The sequence below is a fragment of the Xenopus tropicalis genome, chromosome 7 (genome assembly GCF_000004195.4).
Source record: "Xenopus tropicalis strain Nigerian chromosome 7, UCB_Xtro_10.0, whole genome shotgun sequence".
Lineage (NCBI taxonomy): Eukaryota > Metazoa > Chordata > Amphibia > Anura > Pipidae > Xenopus > Xenopus tropicalis.
Genome location: NC_030683.2, coordinates 63,608,059 through 63,622,062, shown reverse-complemented (window position 1 = coordinate 63,622,062; position 14,004 = coordinate 63,608,059). Strand labels below are relative to the sequence as shown.

Here is a 14,004-nt window from a genome sequence, read left to right as displayed (position 1 = left end):
TACCTAGTAGGATTCTGGATTTCTCTTGGGGACATTCTGGGAGAAAATGCAACAAAATTTGCAGCTGAGGTTGGTCTCTGTCTAGGTGAGCTGGAGAGCACTGCTCGAGGGCTGCTGGAAAGAACTTGAGGGCTTGATGAAACATACATTAAAGAAGTCGAAGACCTTAAGTTGGAAGGAATGGGCAAAGGTCTTGAATGTGTCATCATGTAGGGGTGATAACGTGGTCCTGATGGGCTTGAATGCACAAGGCGAGGGCTGCCAGGAACAGATTCCCTCACAGTAGTTTGAGGAGTATTAGGAAGTGGAAAGGTAGGTGAACAACACAAAGGAATACCAGAAGCCAGACTGTAAGAGGAAGCTGGACTACTACCATAGAGACTAGACAAAAAGAAAAAAAATGTGTAGAACATATAATATGGAAGATCAGAAAACAACATTAACTTTTAATGTGTTTTAAAAGGGCAGTATACAACATTTTCAATATGAGAAAAATAAATAGAATTATGCTGAAAATACTTTGCCTATTCTTTTGGCATATAAAATAAAATAATTTAATAATTTTCTGGGCTCGGAGTTAAATTATCAGCCCTTTATATGGGATCTAGTGCAAGAGAACCTGATTGATTCCCAGTGGCTTGTGGCCCTGGAACAGTCACTTAATCTCCTGGTGTCTCAGCATATTTAGAGTGCCTATAATGGCTGATTGCTTTAAAGCACTTTGAGTACCTACAAGTAATTCCCTTTTCCTTTTTTAATAAAGCAGTTTTGCTTTACTTTTACTACCTTCCTTGCATTTAGCTGAATTACTTTAACTAAAGATGTTCACCATGTTTAGCTTAATTAGGAATGAAATGTACATAGATTCTATTTAGTTAAAAAAAAGGCAAAAATTATGTTCTGCATAAGTACTACTCAAGTTGTTTTAAGGCACAAAAAGTACTGTTGACAAAACTATACTATAATCAACAAATATAATATTTATCTTGTTTACTAAGCTGTGCTGCAAAGCACAAAAAGACCAGTATGTTTTAAGACCATATTATATTGTTAACACTACTAGTTAAAGTAACAAAATTCTTTAGAAATGGTATATATGATGAGAAATTTGACCAATACATGATGATACACAGAATTCATTGTATTAAATATAAAAGACTAAAATGCTAGAAAGACTGAATGCATGATATTTATCATGCTGTGTAAAAAGTGGAGTAAAACATCACAGTGATGTTGTTTATAGTAGCCAATCAGATGCTTTGCTTTGATTTTCTAGCTGTTGAAATCTAATTCCTGATTGGTTGCCCTGGGCAACATCACCGGTAATGCTTCACTCCACTTTTTACACAGCATGATAAATATACCCCTTAGTATCATTATTTAACACTCTCTAGGTTGCTTGAAAAGAAAAAAAAACAGAAAAAAAAAACTTCATCTGTGGTGGCAAAACACAAATAAATTTATTCCCAACCACTCGGGAGCAATTATTACTAGGAGAGACGTGTTACAAAACAATACGCGATGTTACTAGCCCTTCCTAGTGATGTTGTAATGGCAGATTCTGTTAATGCCTTTAAGAGGGGCCTGGATGAGTTCTTGAACAAGCATAGTATTCAAGGCTATTGCAATGCTAATAACTACAATTAGTATTAATGTTTGTGTATATAGTTTATGTATGCGAGTGTACAGATAGGTCAGTATAGGTTTGTGTGTGCTGGGTTTACTTGGAAGGGTTGAACCTGCTGGACTCTGGTCTTTTTCAACCCTATGTATGTAACTATGTAAATTACTTATCATGGATACCACAGAAAATTGCCACAAATCAACAAAGCTGGGTGATAATCTGGAGAAAAATATTAACTCCAAAATTCAATTCACCTGAATTGGCTTTCTTAGTGTTTTTATTTCTGAGGTGGGGTGGGAAAAAAATAAATGTTTTAGGTCCAGACTTTAGTGAGAAATGAGTGTTAACCTTCAACCTTTAATGTCCTTTTCACTTCTGGATGGTTTAGGCATAATTTTGATGAAAACAAATAGTGCACAGAGCTGGTCGGTCTGGGCAAGGGTACTAATATTTCAACACACATCCTTTGTTTTCCGTTAACACATTTCCTACCTCTGTATACACCATGGCATATGGCCAGGAAGAAAAACAGAAGGACATTCCCTCAGAGTTTCAATTCAGCAGTTTTTTTTTATTAATTGGTTGAATAAAGATGCAGAATATATAGGCTGAATATAAGGAAAATATATTCTTACTAGATTCAGAAATCCCTCTCTCTCTGGTAACGCCCAATATTTTGTATTGGTGTTTATTCATATAACAGAGAAGAGACTGTGTTCAAATTAAGTTTTAGTACTTAAGTGGAGATATGCAGATATTACATATGGCTCTCTAATTAGCTATAAGAAATCATTTCCATATAAAATGGAACTGCTGCTACTAAGAAACTGATAATGGACAGTACTTAAAACCACTAGTGCATATTGCAGACCTCTAGACGCTGGAAATGGAATCACGTGAGCTGTAATGTTTGCAAACACTGCACAAGCTACTTAAAGGGGTTTTTCACCTTTGTACAACATTCACAAATCTAACAATTCACATTAATAGAACAATCGTTGACATATACTTAGTTTACAAAAAATGTGCAGCTGAAGAGATATTCAAACTCAAAATCATCCCTGTGCTGATCCTTCACTTCTGCACAGAAGTATGTTAAATTTGTGATATGCTGAGTCAGTTTGCCTATGCAATTGCAAGGGGGAAACTAACCAATGACCTTTCAATTTAGGCAGCAAGGAAAATTGCACAAGCAACCAATGAACTGGTCCAATAGGAAAAATGTAAGGGCAAAGCCTGGATATGATGATGTAAGCATATAGGAAGTTCTCAGTGTGTCAGGTTCAAAATAGGCCACTCTCATCCCTTGAGAAAACTGATCAGAGACAGAAGAAGGATTTATTTAACAGGTATAAAAAGTGGCTTATAGAGCAGCCTTTGGATTTTCGAACACGCTTAGAGGTAAACAACCATTTTAAGTGTGTCTCTATGTATGCCTGGCAAGATTTATAATAAATCTGCAGTAATGTACGCAAACTGCTTAAAACTGGGGGGCAGAATAAACTCCTAAAACCTCTAAATATACAGAACCCTTAGTTACAAGAATCTCTGACCAGCATTCATAACTATTAGTTCAGTGAATTTTCAAAAAAGGTTTAAGAATAACTTTTCCATTATGCATTATATTAAAGGACATGTCAACCCCCCAACCAAACATTTTAGCAGAGAAAAGCCTCACAGCACTGTTTAAATACATGCCACTCCTGTCCCTCAGAAGCAAACACTGAAGCTGCAGCGATCCCTTGGAGTTCGGATGTCAACTGAAGTTTTCTTTTTGTTTTATTTGTATATGCCACATAAATATTTAAAATAATTTATTATATGAAACACATGACATATCTGTTTTACTTATTTTTCAAATACTAGGATTTTAAAAAATGGTATTAGTTTAAAAAATATTAAAAAATGCATGTTAGTGCAATCTTTGATACTAGGTAAAAGTTTAATTTTTTAAACAGTCAATTATTTTCCTTTTTTTTTTGTGGGGTACACTTTCTTCCAGTTGCTGGACTTTGCTATACCAAAATTTTACAATCATTTTTGGTTATACATTTAATAGTTTATTTACCTGTAAGATGTAAACACCTAAAGGTTAAACTTTCCTGCCTGCAGTCAGAACAACGTGTTCTAAGAGAGGGAGCAGAGAACTCTTGTTTACAAAGGCAGAGTTAGTATAGCAACCGCCTATGCGATCGGCTCATTGAAGGATTGACTGAAGTGGGCGTGGTTAAAGAGGTAAATCGTCTGCTGTGTAGAGAAGAGATCCATCTCAAGTGAGCATGCTTATTAAAACGGCTTGGAAGTGCGCATGTGCACCACGCCAGGCAGACAAGAAGATTCTGAAGGGAGGGGGGAGTTACACAGCTCCGCAGTGAGAGAAACTCCAAGGGATCGCTGCAGCTTCAGTGTTTGCTTCTGAGGGACAGGAGTGGCAGGTATTTGAACAGTGCTTGTGAGGCTTGTCTCTGCTACAATTTTTGGTTGGGGGGTTGACATGTCCTTTAAAGTCTGCACTAATGTGGGGATATAGCAAACACTTCAGGATCTGCACTATGGAAAAAACATGGTTTTTATATAAGAGGCTGATTTGTTATCTGAGAGAAAAAAAAGTTTTTAGGAGAGAGGGACTTACCTAGATAGAGAGCTGGCACTGAATGATCCAGAGTTACAGAACATAGGACTAGTGTCGGGTTTGGATGCAGAGTTTAACATCAAACTCCTGTTAGGTATCTGTGCAACTGTAATTGGCTGCGATGTGGCAGTTAAGCTGGCAAAGGGGTTGTCATCTTTAGAATGAGTGGACATCATCAAGACTTCCATTAAAATCTGACTAATTAGATCCTTATAGTTTGAGTACACTGTTTTAAAAGAAAGAGGCAAAAAAGAATAGGAGCATTGCTATAACCCATCTTCCAGAAATACATTCATATTGATTAAAAATCAATCTAAATATGAAGCAATATTCACATTGTTTGTGAAGATTCTCATTCATCCAGGTCATGGCATATCTATAGTAATAAGTCAATCAACTGAACTTGCTGTGTTTTTTTTTTTTTTTTTCTTGAAGACATTTCACCAGTCATCCAACTGGCTTTCTCAAATCAGAATGACTTGTACAATATTAGCATTTATATTTTACCATATCATTATAGCAACTGTATTACATTTAATTTTTTTTCACAAAACACAACTGAAATATGAAGTTATAGTCTGAAGAGAGGTGCATCTAAAAAGCACCAATGCAAAAAAGGAACCAACAGCGAATGGTGTGGGGGGCACCTGTGGAGTGAAGTGGAGCATTAATCCAGAGGTTAGGATACAACTTATAAGATAAAAGAATCAAGTTACAATCAATGAATTTAACAAATAAGGTAGACAAAATTAAAGGAGACATATCATATAATAATTAAGAACATATCAGTCTAACTGATTTATTGAGAAATTCCCCCAAAACCCCACTAGTCCCACTTCCTGCTGCTTCCTGCATGTTTCCTTTCAAGGCAACTTCCGCAAGCGTATGCCATCCCACCAGCAATTTACATTTCCGCCGGTGGGATGGCATTTCGGGGAGATTAGTCACCCGCGACAAGGGAGATTTGTCACGGGCGACTAATCTCCCCGTGTGCCAGAGCCCTTATGGTTGTTTGATATGAATCATTATATTATCCTAATTACATAAGTCTTATGTACGACTGCATACATTTTCACATTGTTTAAACGGTAAGTTCACAGACAAAGTCCTAAAAGGAGGGAGGGGGTAGAGAGACAGAGGAGAGGGTGTGCTGGTGTTATTAAGGAAATGTAACTACGCCCATACAATCGAATGAGGTGCGCCTGCTAGATCGTATAACAGCGCGTCCCCCACTCTCACTTGTCACAATGCCCCCCACAACCCGCCAAACCAAGTCGCTACTGCTGTCTGCGGCTATTTGAAGCCGCCTGCTCTAACCCAGTTCCACAAACTAGGCTACCCTATGCTTAGCTCCACCCACGCCCGATGCGTTTCGTCACTACTGTCGTGCTTCAGGAGCAATCATTGAATGGATCTCAAGCCTTTAGATCTATATATAGTGTTACTGAAGACATCAAGTCAATCAAAGCGCCATCTAATGGCTGGTATATACATGTAAAACTCAAGGGATTTATTGCATTAACGAAGAAATATCAACATTGTAACAAATCTTATGCAACAGTATACACAATGTGAGTAACCAAAGCTGTTCTACAAAGATGCAGCGTGGCAATCAAAGTAATGCAGAAAAGAAAACACAGTGAAATAAAGTAAAGTGCCTATTCAGTGGCCACTATTATACAGTCTTATATACTATAAAAGAGAGACGTGCAATGATATCATAACAATCACGCATTTTGAATAGGTCAAAGATAGTGAGAAAAGAAGAAATGAAAAAATGTAAAAAGGAGTAGATGAAAAATTGCTAAAGGAGGGGGAGAGGAAGAGGAGAGTAGAGAGAGGGGATTCAAGCAATCAGAGCTACATGGGGGTATCACAGACCCAGAGGGAGGATGAACAGATAACAACAACAGTTAATGGAGTAATGGCCCCTGACCATAAACTACAGATTGTGAATTTATCTTCTTTTACCCTCAATCAGCATCATATTGAACAGCTACAAAGAGATTTAAATTTTGTTCCCAATAAGAACATTAATAAATTTGAATGGGTCAAAGATATTAATCTGTTTGCTCGCAAACTGGCTTTACACAAATTCTTTAAAGGAATACTGACACCAAAAATCATAATGCTTTTTAAACCTCTCATTGCTATATTATTGTATTAGCTTTCTCATTTCAGTGTAAAACTACTTGGCTATTACACTTATATTTCCTGTATTATCCCCTATTTAACTGCCTGAGGGCGCTGCCATGTTTGTGCTGCAATAGTCGGATGGTGTTTAAAAGCCCCTCCTATGCACTCAGTTTGAAAACTGCAGTCAATCACAATCTTGCTGCTTGCCCGACTCGCAAATTGACCTCCGACAGCAAAGAGTTAGAGGCTGTGGGTTCTCAGATCAGCGTGCAGGACACCGTTGTCTGTGGGGCTGGGCTGTGTCCGGCATCAAAGTATGTGGAGAGGGGAGACATTGCAGGTCGTACAGGCACGAGCAGATAATAAACAGCATGATTAATAGACCGCAAACTCACAGTTCAGATGTGAGGAGGAACAGGTCACTTGTTTAGGCAATGCACGGACTGCCTAGAAGTAAGGAAAAAAAAAAGGGCAGGGCCCGCCTATGTCACGTGATGTCAGTGAAGAGATAGATAACAGACAGGGAAAGAAGTGGCAGTCGGGCAGTAAAACAGTTGGGTTCAATCTTCAAGGTAACATTTACTGGCAAAAGCAAAAGTTTAAACAAAAAATGGTCAGCATGACCTATAGCTAACATTTGATGCACATTATTATTTTGAAAAGTCGTTTTATTGTGTCAGTATCACTTTAAGAATAAGGATGATCGAGAGATGAGAAAATTGGGCTTAACCAGCGAGGGGGCTTACCAACCTTGCAGATACTTGAATCATTACAGAACGAAGGGGTTCATGACCAACAAGTGGCAATTAAGAAACAGAGTGTATTAACCCCAACTTTACTGCATACTCTCATATAGACGCTTTTGTTAATCTAGTAACAACTGAGATTAAGAAAATCAGAATCTCAGATTTGAGTGGTAACATGACTCCTGAATTAATGTCGGCTCTTGATGAACTCAGAAACTGTGATTCTATTGAAATTAAACCTGCAGATAAAGGTGGTAACGTGGTCATCATAATCAAAAGTCTGATTATAAGCGAATGGCCCTTGATCGCCTATCTGATGTTAATAGTTATGAAATACCTAAGTCAAACCCTACTATTATGTACCTGGATTCACTAAAATGCATGCTGGAGGAAGCCAGATATGAAAGGGTGATATTGACTCAGGAGTATACTTTTCTATATAATCAACATCTGACAATTGCATCATTCTACTGTCTACCCAAAGTACATAAACAAGTAAAACCAATACGTGGACGACCCATCATCTCTGGAAATAACTCACTTACAGAAAATGCCTGCAAATATATAGACTCCTTTTTGGCTCCCCTAGTGGTGTCCCTGCCCTCATATCTGAAGGACACTAAGGAAGCCATCCACAAAATTAGGGACTTGGAAATAAGCTAAGATTGTCATTCAGCCAGCATTGATGTTGAGGCGCTATACACTAGTATACCTCACATTAAGGGCATGCAGGCTGTGAAACAGTGGCTTATTGGCACTTATGATGAGAAACGGGCATGTTTCTTGGTTAGGCTACTTTACTTTATCCTAACCCATAATTATTTTCTTTTTGACAACAAGTTCTACCACCAGGTAAAAAGGTACAGCAATGGGCAATGCCTGCGCACTGAGCTATGCGAATTTGTTTTTAGGCTGGTGGGAGTCTCAATTAGCCTTGGACCCTGAATATGAGGTCTTTCTATCCAAAATTGCCATGTGGAAACACTACATCGATAATGTCATGATAGTGTGGCGCGGTGATAAATCCGATTTTCTAAGGATGACGGTGCCTGAAAAGGGCGTACCAAAGAGCCTTGAACATGGATCGAGATTTACTCCTACATGAGACAAACTTTGGTGAGAAACAAGAATCTCGGGAGATAAGATGTATCGGGCGTATAATAATCAATGGTGGAAGATAAAATCTATTTTGGGCAAATTTTGGAATATCCTTAAGGGTGACCGTGATTTAAAAAAGGTGTTACCAAAGACACCATCTTTGATAGCTAGAAGGTCCCAGAGCCTGTCTGATATCCTAGTATACACAGCCATTATGTTGAAACATTTTCTGAGCCCCCCGACAGGCTCTTTCAAGTGTCCCAATTAGAGGCATGTCAATACTTGAGCCCCAGAAAGAATTTTCAGAGCCCATACTCTACGAAAATATATGAAATAAGACAATTTATTAACTGTCGGACCCCAGGTGTGATCTACATTGGAGTATGCAGTTGCCCCAAGATGTATGTGGGCAAGACATTCAGGGAACTCAGAAAGAGGGTCCTTGAACATATTGGCACGATCGTACATAAGAAAGACACACCATTGGCTAAACACATACGAGATTTTCATCAGTCAGATGCCATTTCATTCTTTGGCATAGAGAGAGTAAAGTTAGGGGCCAGGAAGGGTGATATTGACAGAATGCTGTTACGGAAAGAATGCCAATGGATATACAGACTACAAACTAAGTCCCCACTTGGTCTGAATCTGCCTATGCACCTACAATATTATCATTATAAACAACTGTCCACAGAAAGATGTACCTTTTTTTGGATTCTGACTGAACTGAGATGAGAGAGACTGCAGAAAGATTACATCTCTATCTCTGTCCTTCCAGGAAACTCTGAAGATCTTACAGACCAGCTGCAAAGTTTGTTCCTCTGATACCTCAGACCCTAAATTGGGCTCCTGGTAATTGTGGGAGAAGGAAAGGTAGATGGTTAATCTTTTACCAAACCATTTTCAGGTAACAACACACCCTCTAAAATGCTAACAACTATTGTGTCCTTGGTGCATGACTCCAACACATTTAGAGAATGGAGTAAGTTGAAAATCCTATACGGAACATGTGGGCAGATGATGTGTTAGAACTGTAAACAACAGATTGTGTGGATGATCTCTATGCCTTTGCCTATCAGCTCCTGTTTATTTAGGTTTCAGGCTTTTGCCATTCAAAGTAAATAGTGGATGACACGTCTAGAATGTTATCATCCATGGTAATTATAGGTCTCTAAAAATACATTGCATAAAATAGCCCATAAGCTTAAACACTGCTTTGTCTAAATAATCCATTTTCATAAAAATATACTTTTCTAGTAGCTTGTGCCACTGGATAATGATTAATAGAATTTTAAGTCCTAAAGCCCACTCCTTGGCTCATATAATTCAGTGTGCTCACACACAATCAAAGGGCACAAATATATACTAGGTTACATCAGCAAATGAATGGGTAGAGCACTGCCTTTTACTCCTGTTGCAGCTAGTACTGAATTATTTTCTCTAGGTGGTTTCTGAGGGAGCACATGGACCATTGCAAATTGGTGGCTCAAGGTTAAAGATATAAAAGGGCAACATGTACTAATGTATATATCCTAGTTTGGTAAGTTTTTTTTTTTATTGGTAGCTTATAATTAGATAAATGATCTGCTGGTTTAGTATTCATTTTGAAGGTATAGGTTTTCCATTTTAGTTAAAAATATTAATAAAAATAGAACAGGGTGCTGTGCTTTCAAATGTAAGAATAAATAAATCCCTCAGGGTTCTGTACTGGGTCCACTTTTGTTTAACTTGTTCATAAATGACTTAGGGGAGGGTATTATAAGCAATGTATCAGTGTTTGCAGATGACACAAAACTCTGCAGACTAGTCAATTCTATCCAGGATGTGGCATCCTTGCAGCAGGATCTTGACCAACTGGCAATCTGGGTGGCTAATGGCAGATGAGATTTAATGTGAATAAATGTAAGGTCATGCACCTGGGATGTAAAAATATGCAAGCCACTTATACCCTTAATGGGACTGCACTAGGCAAATCCATAATGGAGAAGGACCTTGGAGTCCTTGTAGATAATAAACTTGGCTGTAGCAAGCAATGCCAGGCAGCAGCTGCAAGGGCAAACAAGGTTTTGAGCTGTATTAAAAGGGGTATAGATTCATTCTTCCCCTTCACAGAGCGCTGGTAAGGCCCCATCTAGAATATGCTGTTCTGTTTTGGTCTCCAGTGCTTAAATAGGACATTATTGAATTAGAGAGGGTCCAGAGAAGGGCAACTAAGCTGGTAAAGGGTATGGAAGAAAGACTGGCCAAGTTGGGTCTGTTTACACTGGAGAAGAGGCGCTTAAGAGGTGACAGGTCCTTCCAACGGACACGAGGGCACCCACTCCTTTAAGAAGAATATTATGTGCACTATACATAGTAAAACACAATAAAAAAGGGAACTCTCCCCAAATACAAATTAAGATTGTCTGATGTTGTCTACTCCTTTCTACGTGTGATATGGAGACCTGTGCCAGACAGATTTCCCACCGCACTGGATCTTTTTGAGTAAAACTAAGGGTCACACAAGAAGTGATAATCTCCATGTATTTGGACAGTGTCCTGGTATATTTATTCACTGGTAACATTATCAAAATAAAAGGACAAAAAAAAAGCCCTGGGGCATACCTAATATATTGGTACTGCGCATGTCTAAATCTGACATAGGGATGACCGCAAATAGCAAGTTAAGATGGCACCATGACATTGTGATTTAAACTTCCTGGGCCAGCGGAGCACCCCTTAATATATAAAATACAATTAACACTATTAAATCATAGGCATGGTGGCCAAGAGCTTTTGCAAAAGTATTAATTTCAGCAATTCACATAAAAATTATTGACAAAAATATTTAATGACACACCTTATCTGGAAGGCTTCTTTTCTCCCTGCGGTCATTTTCATCAACCTCCATGTTCTCAATTCCTGAGTCCACATCCACCTGGGACATGCTGCAAAGCAATTGTTTATTAAATAAGTCAATAACTTCATTAAAGCTTATGATTTCATTCCCAGGAAAGCTCCCAAACACCAATATGCAATAAAAGTTTCAGAAAATAGCTCTATATGTAATGTTATGAATCAGTTCATTGTTTTGGCATGTTTGGTGGCTGCAAGTGATGTGTAGGACTGCCCAAAACCGTCAACCTTGCTATGCCATGCTTCTGCCTCCAGATGTTGCTATATATAGATTCACACCTGTGAGCCCCATTTGTGACATCAAAGAGGGGCGGCCAGGAGACTGTAAATACCGAGGCTCAGCAGGTTTTGCTAATGTGCGGGTCGACTTTTTGTCAACCTGCACATTACAAGTGGTTGCATCTTTATGTGCACCAACACATATAGGGGTGTGCTGCCCCAGCAGTTAATATTTGTGTATTATGTTTAAAGTATGTTAAAGGAACAGTAACACTAAAATAAAAAAGCTATTCTACCCTGCACCAATAACTGTCCTATCCTGCAAACCACTTAGTATTTTAAATGCTTTAATAGAAAATACCTGCTAAAACTTGGCTTCCTGTCAATTGAAGTACAGCGATGCGGAGAAGGAAGGAGCAGCAACCACTATGCGACGATCGATTGATCAAGCCTAGCCTTCTTTCTGTATAGGAAGGAGTCAGGCTAGGCTCGATCAATCAATCATCACATAGTGGATGCAGCTCCTTCCTTTGCCGCATCGCCGTACTTCAATTGACAGGAAGCCAAGTTTTAGCAGGTATTTTTTATTAAAGCATTTAAAATACTAAGTGGTTTGCAGGATAGGGCAGTTATTGGTGCAGGTTAGAATAGCTTTTTTACTTAAAAAATTTGTGTTATATTTCCTTTAAACGGTTTATATGCATATTCATTGTTATACTGCCACCTAGTGGCCAAGGTCATATTGCAAGTTGTTTATTTCTAAGTCTGTATACCCTCCCATCCCCTTCCTTATTTGTGACATCAGTTCCTCCCATCATACCATTCCTGTTCCTGCTTTCCATGTGTGAGGAGTTACTCCAGGGGTTAGGAAAGCAATATTCCTTTTAACCTCCAGCATTTGTTAATCCAATCCAACATTTGTTTACCCACAACAAATAAAGAACCTGTGGATTCCAAGTGTCTGGTGAGTTCTGCTATCTGGCAAAGATTGCTCACAGTGGTTGTGCCCAGCTCCATACAGGCCCAGGGAGAGGGGTCTCAGGGGAAACTCAGCCATTATCACAGCAATTGGAGTCAGAATAAGGGGTACTTTTCTATTTAGAAGAACTTGCATGTATTAAATTGAAAATTTCTGTACTTTCTATTCTATTGTAAATTTATAAGATAGACAAATCCCCCTCCCCCTTTTGACATAAGCTTATTCAGCTGGGCTTATATAAGATGCATAAACACTATGGAGCACATAACACATTTAAATTTAAGTTTGCACAGTTGGAGTTCTCCACTAAAACTCAAATTAAAATTAGGGTTTCTGAAATTTGATTTTTTTTTTTTTAACTATTTTTTAATCAAGTTAAACTTTTTATTAAAAAAAACATATGTTTGCTTGTTACATGTGTCCATTCACTTTCCAAATGTAATAAAGGTTAGTTGTCTTAAACAGCGTTTGTCTATTTTTCATTTAGTATCTATGCGGCTTAATCAGTCAAACTAATGATAGGGTAGGGGGGAGAAGATTAAGGAGCACATTTACTAAGCAATTTAGAGAAAAAAAAAAGTAGAAAAAAAAGAGATTTACAAATGGGTTTTCGCCAGTACTACATTTTTACCATTTTTTTGGGAAATTTTCCCCAAAAAAGTAGAGTTTTTTTTAAAAATAACTCCTAGAATTTGTAATTTATTAACATTTAGTTAACTTTATTTTGGAAAAAATTCTGCAGGTTTGATCTGTCAAGTACCATTGAGTTCTATGGAGGTTTAGAATAGTGGCAGGGGAAGTTAATCCCATCATTGTTTTCACACATTGTTTCAAGGCTTAATACATTTTTGAATTTCAAACAAACACGACATTTTCGTAACAGCATTATCGCAACAGTTTATAAATACAACAATGATTGAGTTTAATTCGAATTAATACCATGTCGAGTTTATACAACTTTGAAGGCCAAAAAAAAACACATATTAGTAAATCAGCCCCAAGTGTCCGGAAAACTCAAATGTAAAAATTCCCAACTAAAAGCTGGGTTTATGTAAAAGTCAATGAGCGCTGTCCTTACTCTATTTTTTTTTTTAAACCTAGACATAAAAGATTCCTCGTATCTGAGAAGAAAACCATGATGCCGGATTCATAGCAACCCAAACCCTGTTAGAATCATTTAACCCATCCCTTGCTTTTTGCCATTGTGAAGTGATGGTTCCTGGAAATCTGTGGCCACCCACTATGGAAAACAGAGGGCCTTTAAACCAAAGAATCAGTCAATTAACATTCCTTTCAATCTGTGGAATAAAGTATGCATGTTTAAAAAATAAATAATTTTTGAGAGCTCAGATAGTGTTTATGCACCTTTATTTTTGTCAAAAAGGTTTTATCTTTTTACGATTTTGTTTTATTTTTTTATATGAAGCTTGGCAACAAAACACATAGATTTCTGCAATGATGAGTGTCTTGACTACTGAGTGTAAAAAACAAGCATAGCACAGCTAAGTGTGCATATTGGTGGGATATTTTTTTTGCATCTCACTGGAAACCTTCTGCAGGTTAAAAAAATATTAAAATTGGTAATTGGCACCTTTCTTTTAAGGAAATAATTGATTTATCATAGGGATAGGTGACATATTCCATGTTCCAACAGAAACATGTCACTATGCCTATA

At 37.9% G+C, this 14,004-nt stretch overlaps 1 protein-coding gene across 4 annotated transcripts in view; it reads right to left on the bottom strand.

The window, feature by feature from the left end:
* Positions 1-14,004, bottom strand: part of ube4b (ubiquitination factor E4B) — a 92,383-nt gene that overhangs the window by 57,949 nt on the left and 20,430 nt on the right. For 2 of the 4 annotated variants that reach the window (XM_031906349.1, XM_018095832.2), the window contains exons 4-7: positions 11,076-11,163; positions 8,941-9,085; positions 4,257-4,482; positions 4-381 (exon numbers count right to left, since the gene is read on the bottom strand). In XM_031906349.1, the coding sequence (XP_031762209.1) occupies positions 4-381; positions 4,257-4,482; positions 8,941-9,085; positions 11,076-11,163 (837 nt within the window). The remainder of the gene's footprint in view (positions 1-3; positions 382-4,256; positions 4,483-8,940; positions 9,086-11,075; positions 11,164-14,004) is intronic. The other 2 variants (XM_018095833.2, XM_004916027.4) reach the window with 1 other exon arrangement.